Raw genomic sequence first — 17,547 nt, 5'->3', positions numbered from 1 at the left:
TTTGATTTAGCAATGTTGTCTTGAACCTCCCTCAAAATGCAGAAATCTTCATCAATTTATTTTCATCAAAAGTGATCTTTAAATCAATGGCCAAGTCTCTCAAAGCATCCGACATAATCGTTTTTTTTTTTTTTTTTTTTTTTTTTTTTTTTTTTTTTTTCATTGAAAGTATGCCCAATTTACTATACTCTTGAGTTTCTGAAATGATACCCTTTTTTCAGGTAATCTAAACATCTCTCAAAGAAAATGTTTGCATTTTTATAAAACGTAGCCTTGTGCGTTTCATTTAATTTGTTTAAAAAATCTCTTACTGAAGTACCAAAAAGTGTGTTATTTTTTCTATTTATTATTTTTCGGCGGATTTCAAGCATAACATCGTGCAATTCAGTGCAAGTAACAAAATCACTTTCGATGATTTTAATTTCATTATCGAAAATTTGCATAACATTGTGCAAAAAGTAACAGTAGCACAAAGGCAGTAAGTTTTCGTCTTTAAATTGCTTGCCAAATAATTGTACTACATTCTTCTTCTCCTTCTTCAATAAAATAGGAAATTTGTAATTGGCCATAAAGCTGGTCAGTTACAAAGCAAACACTCTATCCCTGGATATAAAGATAGCCATCTGGTTGGCACATGACGCAAAATGTTGTGATACTCAATATTGAAAAATGCGTGGAAATCTTTCAAAGTCTGTGTTTGTTTAGCATATGCTGAAAATTCACTATAAACTTTCAAGACTAAGGCTTCAACTTTGGATTTTATGCCTTTTAATGCAAATTTTGTGTAGCTCTGTAATATGTGGCATTTACAGTTTGCTTTTAAAATGTTTTCATTGTCAGTCTTAATTTTGATACACAGAATTATTTATGCCATAATTGACAGAAGCGTTATCAGCAGCAAACGAAGTTACGTTCATTATATCTAAATTGTTTTCAACGAGAACTCGATAAATCTGGTTTTTAATCTCGCCACTTTTTTCTTGGGGACCGCGATAAAAATCAAGCAGTCTGTGTTTTATACCACTTTCCTTATGAAAATATTGCATGACTACTGGAAATTCTACACATCTGTTGCGACTGAAAAAATTCTGCTTCTTTAATCTCATTTAAAAATACTGAGCTGCAGGAGCAAGCACACTCTCAAAAATACTTGTACATTTTGTTCTACCGCAAGAAAATTATTTTGCCAAAGAAGGATCTGGAAATAGAGTGCTATACACAGGGTTCATATGGTCCTTAAGAGTCCTTAAAAGTCCTTCATCGGAAATTTCTGTCTGTTTTTACGACTGCCATTTTGAGTGTGAATTAGCATTTTGGAGGAGTACTTTTGGCGATTCACTGATGTATATGGTTATCTTTTGAATGTGTTCATGGGTTATATTTGTTTCTATTTCTAATATAAATGATGGAATACTTGAGTTTCTAAGCAAGAAGTAAAACATAAGCATTTCGAAATTCATTTTTTGTAATAAAGAGCTCTTAAACAATTTTCGCTTTTGGGGATGTGAATTCATTTATTAAACGGTTCTAAATTTGGCGACTTGTCAACATTTTGGTGATTTTAAGATCAGTTTCTATAGAAAATTTTTAATTCCAAAAATCTGAGAATTTTTCGACGATTTTTTTTTAAACATCATAACGCTGATAAATTTCATTAAAATAATGGTAATATATTGGAATTATGTTTAAAAAATAACGTTAAAATAAAACATTTTTATTTTTCGCTGTCATATTATAAAGTTTCATTTCGGCAACTTATTATACAATATTTTGAATCTGAAAAATAAACAAGGTATAATGCTATAAAGCATAATTTACAAAACAGCTCTTAGCAAAAGCAAAATTAGCTATGTAATTAATTAAAAATGTTTTCTTTTTAATTTTTTCATAGTAAGCGTTTTTCCCATGCAATTGTCTCAGGATATTAAAATTCTCAAAATATGCATCAGTTTTCTCTATAAAATTAATTTTACACTTTTTCCCTCCATTTTTTTTCCCCAAAAAATATTTCTGGCCTTTTGCTGTTATAGAAATGGTTGGGATAATGTTCCTTTAGTATTTTTGACATTGCACCTTCGAAAATTTAGAAGGATTTGAAGGCAAGATTTATAGACCCTTGATTCTAGAAGATTCAAGAAATATGTGATAAAATGAAAAATGTCTCCATGGTATCAACGCATAATGGATGTATTTTACAGAAAGTTTGCGATGAATTTCTTACTTTTTGGAGAAGGTCTGGAAGAAGAATGAAAAACAATATTTGAGTGTTTTACTCCTGATTTTTCTTAACATGTTTATCTTCCCTTTATTTTCACTACTTTTCATCAGACACAAGCATGGAAAATATCAAAAATGCTTCTAATCTTATCACTTGGGCAGGCATTATAGAAAAGGATTTTTTTATTAATAAAAGAATTGAAAACTTTCAATTTAAAAGATCCATCTAATAGGTCTTAATGCATCATACACAGAGCTGGCATTAGGCATTTAATGCAGTGTCTGTGGATCCTAAATTCGACTGCATAGTGTATTCTTCTGTACTTGTAAGGATCCTCCTCTCCTAAATTTGACTGCACTTTTAAGGATTATGCTAATTTTATTAACAGTTAAATTTTGAGTTAAACTTCCTTTCCTATCACTTTATAATTTCAACTTACCACTTCAGGCCAGAACGTAGTTTTAGAATCACATCTGAATGCTAATGAGAAAGATCCTATTTAACCGCAAAATTTTATTGTCTTAGTGAGAGAGATACCAGGTATTCTGGCTAGCACGTGTCTGCCTTTTTAGGCTACTCTCTCGTAAGCTATTATTACGCTTGGCTGAACTTTAGGCCCTTGATAGCTTCGCAGTCAATTAGCGTTAAGGGGTCATCTCTCTTAGAATTTTTAAAGCTTCGGCTATATCTCTTTAGTTAAGATTAGTTTAGTTTAATTCTTAGCCTCTTAAGTTCAAGTCTGAGTGTCGGCTTTATTGTACAACTCCAAGATGGAGTTCTGTTAAATTTTATTTGAGTAATAAAGGGTCCTTTAACCCTTTCCAAGTTTATGCACTGTCTCACGAACTCAAGCAATTATTCATATGCTAGTTCTTAAGATTCTTCACTTTTTGTTGTAACTTAGAATTACACAGTGGAGAATCTTACATCCTTTCTAAATTCTGCTTTCAGTGCCTGCTCTAAATTTTAAAAGTTTTGCCATTTCTTGATTTTGTTGTTTGGCGTGTCGCTAAATTCTAAAAATTCTGCCACACCAGCTTTGTAACAGGCCTTTACCATATATATTTCAAATTTCATCTGAATTTTATAGTACTAGAGAAATTAAATTAGTCACTTTTTCTATATATTCTAAATGTATTTAGTGTTTTTTAGAAAAATATAAATCCTTAATTAAATCCAAAAATTCTAAAATGAAAAGGAAACATGCTGAAGAAAAAACTGAAGACATAAAGAAAATTATTCTTCAAAGATACGTGCAGTTATTATTATGTAAATTATCCAATTGTTTATGATTTCAGCCTTTACTATAATTTTCCATTTCTGTTTCATCATATGATAGAGTTGCTGAGCCAGATTAAATTTTAATTAAATTGTATAATCTTCGACCACTACTCCACATTTTTAGTTTGGATTTGACTGTTCTTGTTTAATTACGTCACCGTGAGATGTAATTGACTTTGTTAGCATCAGAACATGTCTTTATGTTTGTTTTAAGTTCTTTTTAAATAAGAGGCTTATTTAAACCTTTGTCTGATATTGTAGTTACTTTCAGGTATAGTGATAATTTGCTTCGTCTATTGAGGGTTTTGGACTAGTTAACTTTTACCAGATCAAGTAAACTCTCATAGGTACATTGTGGAGAGGTTGACAAGTTAGGAGATAAAGCACACAGAAACTAGCGAGAGCATTGGTTTGCATATTGAGACAATTCTCTAATTATTGTTAGAAAAGATGATTAAAGAGAAGGAAATTGATATAAACTAGCCAAAATGTTTGGGAAAGCTTCAAATCAAAATGACGGATAAATATTTTGTTGAGTGTTGCTACAAAACATAAATGCTTTGTAGCTTTTAATGTGTAATTATTCTAATATCCTTTAAGAATCAGTGTCATAAATTACATGTATTTAAAAAATTTTATTAGATTTTAATAGGGCTTTTTTAACAAATATTGTTAAAAAATAAAATTTAATAGTGGCCATGTAAATCCATAATGACTAAGGTTACCTATTTACCTAATTTAGTTATTTATAACTAACTGCTTACCCTTAAAAATTATCTCTACATATTAAAGCGAGTTATTGCTTTTCATTAATACGATAAACCACAAAAATGTAGAAATTCAAGTAAAACTTATTCTTTGCATCTAGTGAGACTTAAAATAATACAAAACAACTTATCACGTCTGGTGCTTTAATGGCTTGTTGGGACCTTAAAGTATATTAACTGGGTTACAATTCCTGGAATTCTACACGAAGCTACAACACTAACTGCATCAAACAGAGCCTGATTAACTTTCAGCACTTGCCAACTGTGCCTACATCAGGCCTTTCAGGTTTGTTCTAATCAACAGGTCTCTCTCTAGACAAGCGGTGACAACATTCAGTCTTTTGTTATGAATCATGCTGATTATGATCTTACTTCTCATTTTAACCTATGCCGTTTGACATAAAATCAACCTTCTATTTACTAAATCTATAGACCAGCGGTTCTCAACTGTTTTACTAACGTGTACCATCTAAACAAAAATTGAAAACCTTTAGTACCACCACTACAAAGTACTACTACCACCACTACCACTACTACTCTTGAACAAAGCTCATATTGCATAAATTTACGAGTGTTAGAGAAAAAAAGTCAATCAGGATGTTGGGGTTTTAATTTTTGAAATAAATAGTTAAAAATACTTCTCTTCTTTGTGTACCACCTATTTTTCCTTGTGTACCATCAGTGGTACGCGTATCACCAATTGAGAACCTCTGCTCTAGACTGACCAAGTATGTGACAAAATGAAACATAAAAAAAAATCAACATTAAGCTAACTATTAGTAAAACGTAAATGTCACTTATCTTCTTTCAAATGTGTCCAACCTATTTTAAGTGTAAAATATTTAATGCTACTTGATAAACTGCATGAAGTTTATTTTATTCTCAAACTTATTGATAATTATGTTAATTAATTCATGTTTAGTAATAATGCATACTACTTAGGGACCTATTTTATTTTTAGGATGGTATTACAAAAGTGAAATTCAGGCATAGAATAATGTTTTTAATTGAATTTATTTGGTTCCCATTTGCTCATAGGTCCTTAATTTTTTTCATTAATGGTCCTTAAAAGTCCTTAATTTCTGTGTGCAGAAATGTGTACAAACCTTATATACAATTTGCTTATGCAATCCTGCCTATTAAAATTATGATGGTGCTTAATCCCATGATGACTGAAGTAATTTCGATTGCTGATATATTGTCCTCTTCTCTTGAAGATTTCTTCACGAAAAAGTTCGAAACTGATTACGATGAATCTCTATTCAATATTGACAATTGGTGTTTCTTGCTTTGAGAATGTACAGTTATAGCTCTAACAGCTTTGTACTTAATGTTAAATATTTTAAGATATAATTTACATTCTCCATTAAAGTTGTCTTTCTTCATAAGCCAATTAAATTGAGTTAACAACTTGTCTTGAAACAACGTCAAATACTTTTTTTTTTGTGGCACTTCTTACCTGCTGAATCAGAATCGTTTTTGTCACTAGACATTATTATGAAAGCATTTAAATAATTTCAAAATATGCACTTGTTCGTAGATAGCTAGCTGACTGCAGACTAAATGAAGGAAAGGATTGAAAATGAGAGGGTGGAGGGGGCGTGCACGTGACACGCCGGTTCCACTACTCATCAGCAAGATGCTTACTCACCGCTCACCGTAGATTGTTACTGGAGAGAAAATATGTATAGACATTCTTTGGCTGTTGTACATGGTCGTGTAATTTTCAATGTTGTCAACCATTTCATGCATGCACATTGTATCATTATTTTCAGGAAACTTGATATTCCGCGAGAGTAATATTTATTTTAAATTCCTTCCGGGAGCCGGGAGATTTTAATTTTCAGGGCTCAATTCCGGAAGAGGTGGCAACCCTAATAGGGCCGTGTGAGCGAGTGCATTGTTCTGGTGCAACAGCCATCCATCACTCCACAACTTTTTCCCCTAATTTTTTTTACATTGAAGTCTTTTTAGTACTTCAATGTAGTAGTGTTGATTAACAGTCAGTGCAATTCCATTAATGTCAAAGCGTGCTTTGTCCCACTCCCTGAAAACTGCTTATGCCATTCAAACACATGTGCATGAGACAAAGTTTCATCTCCATAAGCCTCAGTTAACATTTGAAATGTTTCCGTGGCTGATTACTTCACAAGAAACTTGATGTTTGGTTTTTACATTAGACATTTTTTCTGGCCGAATGCAGTTACACATGTTCACTCAGTGACACAGTACTCCCAACTGGTGTGATCGGTTAAGTCGAAACTGGCCGCATGGATAGAGGAGGTTTGTGGGATGACATCACCAAAACAGTTGTTGCTAATTCCACTCTTTTTTCAAGCTACACACATGGTCTCTCTCTCTCTCTCTTTTTTTGTTTTTTTTTGTTTTTGTTTTGTTTTGTTTTGTTTGTTTGTTTTTGTTTTGTGTGTGTGTGTTACACCTTGTATGTGCTCATTATAATGAAATGAAGTTTACAAGAGTATTTAGAATGTCCTGTCGCTTCATAGACCCACACATCACTGCTATTGTAGTTTTTATTTTAATTATTGAAACTAAGAAGTTACATTGTAATATTTTCTTTCATGTCTTTCCATAGTAGTATGCTTGTAACAAGCAGGATACCATTTCCTCATCTTTATTGACAATGAACTGCTGTAGTGCCTTATTTCATGGTAGTTCTAGTTTTTTTCTTACTAAGTAATGACCACATCTTAGTTCACTAAAGTAATGACCAACCTTAGAAATATTTTATGAACCTTAGTAGCTCTGTTGAAGAGCTCATTCATGAGTTTTTATATGTAACATTTCATGAGCAGAATGAGTGCCAGTTTTTGCATGCACTAGCTTTTATTAGGTCATCTGGAAAGTTCTGTTATTATACATACAAATGAAGCAGTACAACAGTATAAGAAAATCTCGTTGCATCACGTAAGCACCATTTTGTTTTAAGACTTTTCGCCATCTCTCCAGCAGCTGGAAAATTCCCATTTTAGAAAAGTCACTATGTTTATTCTTTTGATTATTAAGCACTAAAGAAATGAACTTACGGCCTTTCAGAGAATTCTGAAGGGATGAAAATATGAGTGGGCAAGTTCTGATGATGAATGCAGGGAATGATACAAAACATTCTAGTCATACTGAATAAATCTTTATCTGACATTCATCAAAATATCATGATGGAAGGTGCATCACATGAGCATTGTTGTGATGGAAGGCCTTGACAGTTGGTCAGTTCTGGATACTTTATTTTAATTTCTGTTTTAGAAATTGCATTCGGGAACAGTATTTTTCGCAATTTATTCTCAGATTTTTTTCAACAGTTTATAATATACATTTCCTTTGTAGTCCCACTGTACACAAAGTGTTACATTTTGGGGATGTAGCCCCCCTTCTCGATGTTACTAAAGGAGATTCTTTTGGTGTTATTGTGTAGTATCCACTAAAGTATGGGGTACCTATACATCATAGTAGCTTTGTCTTCTTCAAATGATCATGTACTATACTGTTTGGAATATTTACTCTATTTGATAGTTTCTGAACTGTATAATTGTGTCATCAGAAACAGCACTTTTTCCATATACAGCAAAAATTTTATGAGCAAGCTGACTAGCAATTTTTCCTTTTTTTTTTTTAATAAAAGAGAATAATCTGACGAAAATTGGCTTTTGGGTTATCTCTTCTTAGCACTGCACTGAAGCAAAAATTATGCCACAACTCATGCTAGAAATATGCAACATGAACAATATTTAAACATCTGCATTGATCAAGGTCACTCCTTATTAACAGTAACAAAATAATTAGAGGAAAGTTTTGAAGATTTAAAAAACTGCAAACTTTTCTAGATTTTCAATTTCAATGTTTGTGTAACAATGTAAGGGTTTACCAAAAGGTTTTTGTTGTTTGATGTATGTAAAATTTAATGTGCAGACTCTAAAATTAAACTTAACATAGATTTCTGTTAACATTGCCTTTGTTTTCAGTTCCCCAGTATCCTATCAGTCAATTGTAATTATACTACTGAATTTTTATGCTCAGCGTAAGTGATACCTTATATAATGTGATCAATTTTCATAGTTGATAACAAAGAATAAATTTTTAATTACTTCTGGTTTTGAAACATTCATGTTGCAAAATATTTTAAAATATATTTATGTAGAAATATGTATAGTTTATTTATATAAAATAAATAGGTATAGAAAGTTTCTTATTTTGCAGATAAAAGACAATGGACAGCTATAGGAGTGTTACTTCTAATCATGTTTATAGTTATATTACTATTTTTTATTCTTTGAGGGAAACATTCCATCCTAAAGTATTAGCAGTGAGTTGTACATATTTATATGCCATCCATATATTGTATAGAAAATGTAACAAATGTTTTAATTTTATCTTTCTGCTCTTTAATGGATATATGTAAACTTGTATGGATTGTTGTGTAAAATTTAATATTAAAGCAGCTATTCAAAGTGTCATTTCTGTTCAGCATTTTCTTTTCCATGTATTCTGAGTCTGTATGAATGTGTGTGTGAACTGTAACAGAAATTGGCAAAATAAATCAGTATGACATTATATTCTTATTGAATTTATATTAAGCCCATTAAATTTGTTAAGTATGATATCTTTATTAATTATTTGGATAAAAATTAACCAAGTTTATTCAAGAATATAGCAAAAGCCCAAGTGTAATATTTGTCATATTTTTCTTCAATAAATACTAGGTCATAATGCTTAGTAATAAAAATGAGGTAATGGGTATATCATAACATATTCTATAAATCATCATTTATTCAACTCAATTTTGAATCTTCCAAAATAATATATATTTTTTTCACTTTACACATTAACAGTAATTTAAGAATAAAGCAAGAGAAATATTATGCTAGAAAGAATATATGCAATATTGCACTAGTATTGTATATGATAATTTAATAAATTTTAAAATTGTGCTTCTGATTATAGAGCATCTGTAAATAAGCATAGACTCCAACCTTCAGCAAACCTTGTCAGTAGTCAACGCGCGAACGACATTTTTACAACTTTGAAAATGTGCGCGTAGCGTATGTTGTAATTAACCATTCATTAATTTTAAATTAATAATTAATTGTAATCAATTTTATTACATTTAAAATCCATATACATATAAAACTGAATAATTAAAAATATACCTTGTAAATTATATGCACATTTAATTAGAAATTTTCTTTTAACTCCTCAAGCATTCACTAATAAAAAGTACTTCAAATCACTACTAATCATAGAAAAAATCAGAAGCTATAAATCATATCTTTATTCTGGATATGATTTCTACAGGGAAATAAAATTTAAATAACCAAGAATGATACATATAAGTATTAAACAAAATACGCATAATTTATGAATGCAAAGATTTATATGTAGCATGCTTAGCAAGCTTAAGTTCTGATTTTGAGAATGTTTTTTTATAACACAGTTCTTCATTTGCCTGCGTATTTATTTTTTCAATCAAAACTGCTTCAAGAGTTTTAAGACCTAAATTTGGTCGAAATTCCGTCTGATTTTTTTTAACAATAGAAAAAATTCTTTCGCAACCTGCATTTGAATGAGGTATTATTAAGACAGCAAGCATTACAGAAGGCAATACTTTGTATTTAATACACCCATTTATATTTTTTAATTTGGCAATTTCTCCCCATGCTATATCAATACGCAAATCTACAATTTCTTTCAAATCATCTACTTGATACATGGAAAATTCAATTTCTACTTGATTAAGACATTTTTCATCAATAATGGATGGAAAAGTATTCATCAAGTAAAGAACAGATGAAAATGAGACTTCAGTTCTCAAGTTGATGTCAGCAACTTCAGCATATTTTAGAAATGGATCACTCAGTGGAAATTTATCAATTATATATGAACATGCAGTTACAAAAAAAGCTCGCACAGAATTGAAAAATGATTTCACTTCACTTTCATTCAACTTGGCATTTTTTAAATATAGTCTTGTTTCCGCACCAATCACTAAATTTTCATTTTCTTTTTGTTTACTATACTTCTGAAATGGAATAGACGTTAGAGTAACATCTTCATTTTCTTTAGAAATTACTGATGGTTTTACGAATCTAACAAATAAATTCATTAAAAGTTCAAAAAGTTCTCTTCTCAATTTATGTATATAAGGAGCTTGTTGTTGCAAATTTATATTTACTGTTATAAACAAAGGCAAAGTATTTTTCAAAAATAACAAGTACAATTTGGTGGTCGGTGACTGTAAAATTTTTTTAATGTTTTGCAATCTCTTTCCTTCATTCTCACTGTTATCTGGTTTATCTCCAAAAAAATTTATCACAGCATCCCACTGTTCGAAAATCCTTGTTATAGATTCTAAAAGAGACAACCATCTCGTACTGCAATATTTCAAAATTTTATGAGATTTTGTATTCTGTCCCAAAATTTGTTGAGCAACTTTGAAGCTATGCTTCCGTTTCAAACTTTTCTCCAAGTAAAAATATATATCTATTATCAACATTTCAATTTCTGAGCCAATTAATTTTTCAGTAGCTTTTTTTGCAGCTATATGCAAGAGGTGGCACTGACAACCTCGGGTGATTATACTTGGTTGATGCATTTTGATAAATGATGCTACACCTTTAAACTTTCCAATCATATTACTAGCATTATCTGAAGAAAATGATAAGCAATTTTTCCATTCTAAACCTTTGTTTTTAAAGTTTTCATTTATACAATTAAAAATACCTTCTCCTGTATTATTCGTGCATTCTAAAATAGAAATCAATGAAGTAATTATCACTCCCTTTTCTTTACTGTAGTATGTTATAACCAATTGGTACAGTTTGTTATCATTGTTATCATTACTTCCATCAGTACTTAGAGAAAATGATGTACTGCACACTGATTTTATAATATCAGCAACAGTATTTTCTGCAAGCGTTTTCACAATAGCAGCAGTTTTGGTATGACCGCAGCTAAATTTTTTTGCTATGGCAGAATCCGGAAACATTGCTTTGAAAAGCTCTTTGGAATGATCCGAAACAGAAAGCAGTAGATTATGTTCAATTAAAAAACGAACAAAATAGCATTCGGCTTTTATAGGATCTGTTTCATCATCTTTTATTAAGAAATTTGTTATTTCTTTAAATTTTACAGTGCCAAACTCTATATGCTTTTGAGAAAACACATGCCGTTTACAGTCATCTTTTCCGCCATGAGCAACTGAGAAGTCTTTGTTGCATACACTGCAGTGTGCGTGATTCACAGAAATTTCGGACGCTTTAATGCATGGAAATTCTGAAGAATATGAATCTTTAAACTTCTGCTTTGATAATTTTGGCTTCTTCGTTCGAGGCAGCGTTATGATTAAAAATCTTTCACCTGATTCACAGTTCACAAGACACACGCTAAGCTCTCGCCGTAAACTACACAATGCAGCCTAAACACGCATCAGCGAGGAACCTGGGAGACAGACAATTGGATGGAACTATTGATAAGTCGTTAACGGTTGGAGTTACTGATCTAGGATTGGCTAATTCTTCAAAACTAGGAACGCACTCAACACGTGATATATGATAACACGAGTATTCAGCCAATCATCGGATGAATTAGTTGGTTCCGTTTTGCGTACTGGTTCTCCTGCTCTTGTTTCTGTAAAATCCGTAGTTTTTTCCATACTTTTCGTAGCTCGTAGTTTTTCATGAATTTCCATAGAAACTACGGAGAATCCGTAGTAGTTGGAGTCTATGAATAAGGTAGAAATTTTTTAAAAAACTATTTTCAGCACAAGTAAGTGAAGGAATTTTGCAAATGCAAAATTTAAATATTTCTAAGATCTTTATAGGGCAAAAAGTTCAACTACTGAATTGTTCATTATGTTTAAATAAATCAAATACAAGAAGCTTCTTTCTTAACATACAAAGTCGAGGAGATAACTGAGTAAGAAAAATCTCATAAAAATTTTAATTTTGTTTTTTAGCACTCTCCTATCCCCAAGTGCTGAGACTTAACTACCAGCTAAGTAGTAAAATACACTGAATACAGCTAGTTCAGTCTTGTTTAATGAATGGGCTGACTGCATGGACGTTTTTATCATTTTCTTCCATCTGTAACCTAAATATGAACAAGTTTTCATTGAAGAGTCTTTCATGAAGGAATCCCTTACTTCAGGCAGAAAGCGGTCATATGCTTTGCCTTAGTCTAAATAATCTTAGTTACCAAATGCTGAAATTATTTTTATAAAATTGTGCCTTAATTTGAGGAATTTGAAGTGTATGTCCAGGATCATTCTTTAAAGAAATAATGTTTGCTGTAACATTTTTTTAACATTCTGTAGAAGTAAAACAAATGTTCCATACCCATGGTCATAATATGTTATTAAAAACATCTTTTCATAATGATGGTGTAGATATTTAAAAAAATTATATACAATGCTATAAACATTATCCATAAATTTTTTATTACTGTTTTATATAAATTATTAGTAAATATATTATTTTAATAGCCCAGTTTTTTAACACAGATAAAAAAATGTGCTGTTTTTAAAATTTAATTATGAGGAATTAAGAGGTTTTTATGACCAGGAAATGGATAACTCATTTTAGAACTGTAAACTTGCAATGCACATGGATGATGAATGCTGTAATTATATGTGTAACATGACACTGAAATGGAAAGATTATGCCTATAGACATTTCTAACCTGAAAACTGAAAAGTACATAGATCATGATTATTTTTAAAAACATTCTTATTCTGTAAAGAACATTTCCTGTAATTATTTTAATTTAATTAAACTTCCTTTGTGCATCACTAAAGTCCTAGAGAAGATAGGTAATAGAAGATCTGTGTACACATAGTTGTAGAAATACATAGACACCAACTACTATGCTATGCATTCTGCATTTTTTTTTTTTTTGTGGGAACTGCCAGCTACAGAATATTTGGAAAACACTGTGAATTTTACAAAAGGTGAGGAGGCCAGGAAAATAGTATGCAAACTGGAATCAATTTATTCATCCAATGATTGTCGTCATATATCACATGTTAAATTCAGAGTCTTTTTGGTTTTGAAATTTAGCCAGTTGTGGATCTGTGAATTTGTGTTGTTAAACTTTTGAATCTAGTTCCCTGCAGTGAAGAGTAGGGTCTTGCTGTAATATATGTTTTTTGATTCACAAGATGCATTAGATAATTTTTTATATTAAAATATGGTAACCTTTTCTGTTGACATTACATTTGTTGACAGTTGCAAACTTTTGGCATGCATAAATCTGCTGCAAAGTGAAGAAGAAATTTAACAGAAATTATTTTCTACATGCCCTCTCACCCTCAAAAACAAAACAAAAAAAAAAACTTTAAAAAAGGGAAAGAAATGGGGGGGGTAATGATACTTTTAGGCCAAACAATTACATACACTCTTTTGCAAAAAAAATCAAAGCACCAAGAAGGACTTTTGTGATCGTGACAAAATTTGGTATGCAAAAACATCTTGATCGAACATGCAAATGATCAGGAGTTGTGATCATAGCTCTCATTTCTAGTGCACAGTTCGCAAAGTATAAAACCAGTAACAGAGGTGGAAAATTTATCTTTTTTCGTTGCTGCCATTGTAATTCCGTAAAGATGCCATTATGACGATATCGAAGACCTTACAGACAACTAAATGGCTTCGAACGTGGTTGCATTGTAAGGTTGCGTGAAGCTGGGTAATCATACCATGCAATACGCCACCACTTGCACCATACAGATACTGCTGTGCAAAGATGTTGACAGCAATGTTTGCTACAAGGAAATTGCCGACAAAATGAAGGTTCTGGGAGGCCAAGGAGCACAAATGCGAGGCAAGAGAGGATGATTGTTCGCCAGGTCCGAACCGCCCCAATGCTATCATTGGCGACTATTCAACGCACTACAGCCATGTTTATACCTCCCGTTGTATCGTCCACCATCTAGCGGCGCTTGTCTGAGGCGGGGTTACGCTCACAGAGGCCTTTGACCCCACAACATCAGCAATATTGCTCTAGTATTGTATATGATAATTTAATAAATTTTAAAATTGTGCTTCTGATTATAGAGCATCTGTAAATAAGGTAGAAATTTTTTTAAAAACTATTTTCAGCACAAGTAAGTGAAGGAATTTTGCAAATGCAAAATTTAAATATGTATGAGTCATCTGGAATGGTGTCACAGGCAATCATCATGGCTGTCATCAGACTAGCATTGTATAGTGTTCAGCAATGAATCCTGCTTCACTCTTGAAGCAGATGACCACCATGTTCGTGTCTGGAGAGGACGAGGCCAGCGGTCCCAATCAGCTTTTGTTTTACAAAGGCATTGAGCCATAACCCTCATGTGATAAGCTATTTCTTATGACAGCAGGTCATCTTTAGTCATCCTCCGTACATCTTTAACATCTCAACGATATGTTGATACCATCCTGTGGCCAGTTGAATCACCCTTCATGGCATGTCATCCTGGGTCCATTTCCCAACAAGATAATGCCAGACTACATACTGCTCGCATATCTCTGGATTGTCTCCATGCGGTTGATACTCTTCCTTGGCCAGCAAGGTCACTAGACCTTTCACCAATCGAGCATGTCCAAGACATGGTAGGCCGCCATATTCGGGCACCACAAAATTTCGCAGATCTGGAGTGACAACTGATGAATGCCTTGCAGAATTACATTAGGAACCTCTACCACTCCTTGCCTCGATGAATTGAAGCATACATTGCCGCCAGAGGCAGTTCATCCAACTGCTGATTTGAACACTCAATGGGTGATTGTGAGCCGTGAACAGGTACTATGACCTAATAATGAGCTATACACATATTCAATTTCATCAAAAACAACCACTTCCTTCATGGTGCTTCGATTATTTTGCAAAAGAGTGTATAGTTTTGCTTGAATTAAGAATTATTCATATAAGTTTATATGGGAATTTATTTGCTTGGGACTTAGCCTTAAGCTCATTTGGAAAATAGACACTTTTTCACTCATGTTTATATTTTTAAATTGCTTTACGTTAATGCTATATTTTTTGTGAATTGCAATAGTCAATTAATGAAACCTTTTTCCGTAATCTGAAGGGTCCACGCAGTCTTCACATGTAACTTCCTGCAGTGTGTAGCACAAAAAGTTTTTCAGAGTTCTTCATAGTAATTACCTTTGCCTTAACACTTACTGCATCATTTACATGTATGGAATTAATTTATTAGATTTTAATTCAGTAGTATTTATTAAATCTAAATTCAGTTTTGTTTATTAAATTTAAATTCAATATTATTTAAATGTTGAGTGACTAAATACATACGTATTTGATCTCCTGCAGTTTTATGAATTTAAGTAATGAATCTCGAATTCCACTTAAATCCTTTTGAAAGGAATAGTAGCTGAAATATTAGAAGCTAAATACATTCTACTTTTCTTGGAAAGAAATCATGTACAATTCCATTTGTATGTCCAATGTGAGTTTTTAAGTGAACACAAAATTTTATGTAAATTTTAATAACTAATATTTGGTGAGCAAAACTATTTATTTTTTCAATCTGTTTTAGATGTCTTATACCATTACCTTTTGGTGTATAAATATCAGAATGATGACATACAAAAAGTGCTTAGTATTTGATTTTGTTTTTTGGACACAGTGTTCAATTTTTTTGGCTTCAATGCAAGGCAAATGAAGAACTGTGTTAGAGAAATAGATTCTCTGTTTCGAAACTTAAGCTTCCTAAACATGTTATTTACAAATCTTTATATTCATAATTTAAAAATAAATTTGAAGTATTTTTTATTGTGATTATATTGTCTCTCTATCTAGAGTTTAATCCCCCCCCCTTTGCATGATTATTTGTGATTTAAAATATTCACTTGAAAAACAAATTTAGTGAGTTTTCTGTTTAAGTAGTGAAATGAAAATTTCTGATTAAATATGCATATCATTCTACAAGGGATATTTTTTCTTTTTCAATTTTAGTGTTATAAAAGTTAAATGTGGACAGCTTAATTAGAGAAATATGTATTTCATGCACATTTTTAAAGACACATTTTATTTTAATTTTTAAAATGTTATTCATGCCAACAAACTGTGCTACAGGTTAGAGTCTTTGAAAACTGTAGAAATCGAATAGTTTGAGTGAATGGCAGGTAATAATTAATCACAAATCTTAATATTTTACTATTGAGTTTCATTGATTGGATTTCTATGCAAATTTTCTAATCTAAATCTAACACCAGTTAAAGATATTTTGTAGTTTAAATTCAAGTTTGAGTAATTATTTTTTATGATGATCTTTTATCTTTCATAACTAAAGAAAAAAAAAATTTTTTTAAATCTAGACGTAAATGCAAAATAAAATACATAAAATCTTATCCTTACGTGATGAATATATCACATGACTGCCGTAATGACCTATTCATGTTTGAAGTATTTCTTTCTTTGGCTTCGAATAAAAGTAATTAATATGTTCCCATTATTTTTGTATTAAAAAAGAAATGAATATTATTTTTTATGCTTAAAAAGAGATAAATATATTTTTAAAACATTTATTTTATAGATAAGAATTATATTCAAAAGGTATAAAATACTTAGTCATCTGGTTCATGGAGTAGTTGAGAAAATTTTTCTTCTGTCTTCACCCATATTTCACTTCCATTTTTGTTAACATACTGTATAAGGATTGAAAAAGAAAAAATATAATTATTTTTTCCCTTTTAAATATGTTGACTTGGAATTGTTCCATTATTTCTGATAAGTCTTTTTAAAAAGGGAATACGTAAATACATAAACAACAAAAAACATCTTCTTATTCTAATGTCTAATATTGAGAGTTATGTAAGTTCAAGCAATTTATTTGTTCATTAACAAATAATATAAATTATTATAAATGTATAATATAGGTATTTTTAGCTTTAATGCTAATGAAATATGATGTTATTCGTCTAATAGCTCATAAATGCTAAATGACTTTTTAATTGGTTAATATTACCAAATAAAGATTAATTTAATATTCACTCTGACTTAAGCAGTAATTTTTTAAAGTCTTGGTACATGTTTTCATATATATAAATTAATTTTTGTCAGAGATATTCATGCTTATTTTGGATTTAAAATTTCGATTTCTTTGGTAGAATGAGTTCAAAGTCATTTTGATATCAAATATCAGTATGTTTTTGAGTAATTTCTTTAAATATTATTTACAATAAAAGAAATCCTAAATTCAAGACGCTAGTAATTTTACTTGTAGAAAGTATGTTAACATTTTAAATTATAATTTCTTCACTTATTTCT

General features: G+C 31.0%; 2 protein-coding genes across 4 annotated transcripts in view; one reads left to right on the top strand and one right to left on the bottom strand.

Moving 5' to 3' along the window:
* Positions 1 to 8,738, top strand: part of Syx6 (Syntaxin 6) — a 62,571-nt gene extending 53,833 nt beyond the window's left edge. For both annotated transcript variants that reach the window (XM_035377488.2, XM_035377487.2), the window contains exon 8: positions 8,482 to 8,738. In XM_035377488.2, the coding sequence (XP_035233379.1) occupies positions 8,482 to 8,558 (77 nt within the window). In that variant the 3' untranslated portion in view covers positions 8,559 to 8,738. The remainder of the gene's footprint in view (positions 1 to 8,481) is intronic.
* LOC118205317 (uncharacterized) overlaps positions 1 to 17,547 on the bottom strand; it is a 136,130-nt gene that overhangs the window by 7,354 nt on the left and 111,229 nt on the right. The window contains exon 24 of one of the 2 annotated variants that reach the window (XM_085822028.1): positions 16,845 to 16,925. In XM_085822028.1, the coding sequence (XP_085678154.1) occupies positions 16,845 to 16,925 (81 nt within the window). Of the gene's footprint in view, positions 1 to 16,789; positions 16,926 to 17,547 lie in introns of those variants that run through there. The other variant, XM_085822029.1, reaches the window with a different exon arrangement.

This window comes from Stegodyphus dumicola, chromosome 8 (assembly GCF_044657685.1).
Source record: "Stegodyphus dumicola isolate Sdum_Otavi_A_Nest chromosome 8, ASM4465768v1".
Taxonomy (NCBI): domain Eukaryota; kingdom Metazoa; phylum Arthropoda; class Arachnida; order Araneae; family Eresidae; genus Stegodyphus; species Stegodyphus dumicola.
Note: the sequence above shows the minus strand (reverse complement) of the source record. Positions and strands in the feature narration are given on the sequence as shown.